This window comes from Alligator sinensis, unplaced genomic scaffold (genome assembly GCF_000455745.1).
Source record: "Alligator sinensis unplaced genomic scaffold, ASM45574v1 scaffold337_1, whole genome shotgun sequence".
NCBI classification, from domain to species: Eukaryota; Metazoa; Chordata; order Crocodylia; family Alligatoridae; genus Alligator; species Alligator sinensis.
The window spans coordinates 241,622-242,378 of NW_005841927.1; the positions used below are offsets into that span (position 1 = coordinate 241,622).

At 66.2% G+C, this 757-nt stretch overlaps 1 protein-coding gene across 1 annotated transcript in view; it reads left to right on the forward strand.

Moving 5' to 3' along the window:
* Nucleotides 1-757, forward strand: part of AHDC1 (AT-hook DNA binding motif containing 1) — a 37,195-nt gene that overhangs the window by 31,670 nt on the left and 4,768 nt on the right. The window contains exon 7 of the mRNA XM_025198625.1: nt 3-757. This exon is cut by the window's right edge and continues 960 nt beyond it. Coding sequence (XP_025054410.1) covers nt 3-757 — 755 coding nt within the window. The remainder of the gene's footprint in view (nt 1-2) is intronic.

Below are 757 nucleotides of genomic sequence, written 5' to 3' on the forward strand. Positions count from 1 at the left end.
AGCGCCGGCTACACCCAGCAGACGGCGGGGCCCAATCTGCCCCTCAACAAAGCCTCCTTCTTCAACAGCTCCGAGGGGGGCCAGTTCTCCAGCTCCGCGCACACGCCGCTGCGGTGCGACAGCCGGGCCAGCACCGTGTCCCCCGGCGGCTACATGGTGCCCAAAGGCTCCATCTCCTTCCAGCCGTCGCCCGAGAACTGCCGGCAGTTCCCCGGCGCGTCCCAGTGGAACTTCCGGCAAGGCTACGGCGCGCTGGACTGGAACACCGAGGCCTTCAGCCAGCTCTACAACCCGGGCTTCGACTGCCACATCAACGAGCCCAACGTCATCCTGGACATCTCCAACTACACGCCCCAGAAGGCCAAGCAGCAGACGGTGTCGGAGACCTTTTCCGAGTCCTCCTCCGACAGCACCCAGTTCAACCAGCCGGCCGGCTACCGGCGGGCCAACAGCGAGGCCTCGTCCAGCGAGGGCCAGTCCAGCCTGTCCAGCCTGGAGAAGCTCATGATGGACTGGAACGAGGCCTCGTCGGCCCCGGGTTACAACTGGAACCAGAGCGTCCTGTTCCAGAGCAGCTCCAAGCCCGGCCGGGGGAGGCGGAAGAAAGTGGACATGTTCGACACCTCTCACCTGAACTTCTCCTCCTCTTCCTCCTCCTCCTCCGTGTACCCCTCCAAGAGGAACGCGGGACCCCGGCAGCCCCGCGGGTCCCGAGGGGCCTGCGCCTCCAAGAAGGAGAGGGGGACAGGGAAGGCCA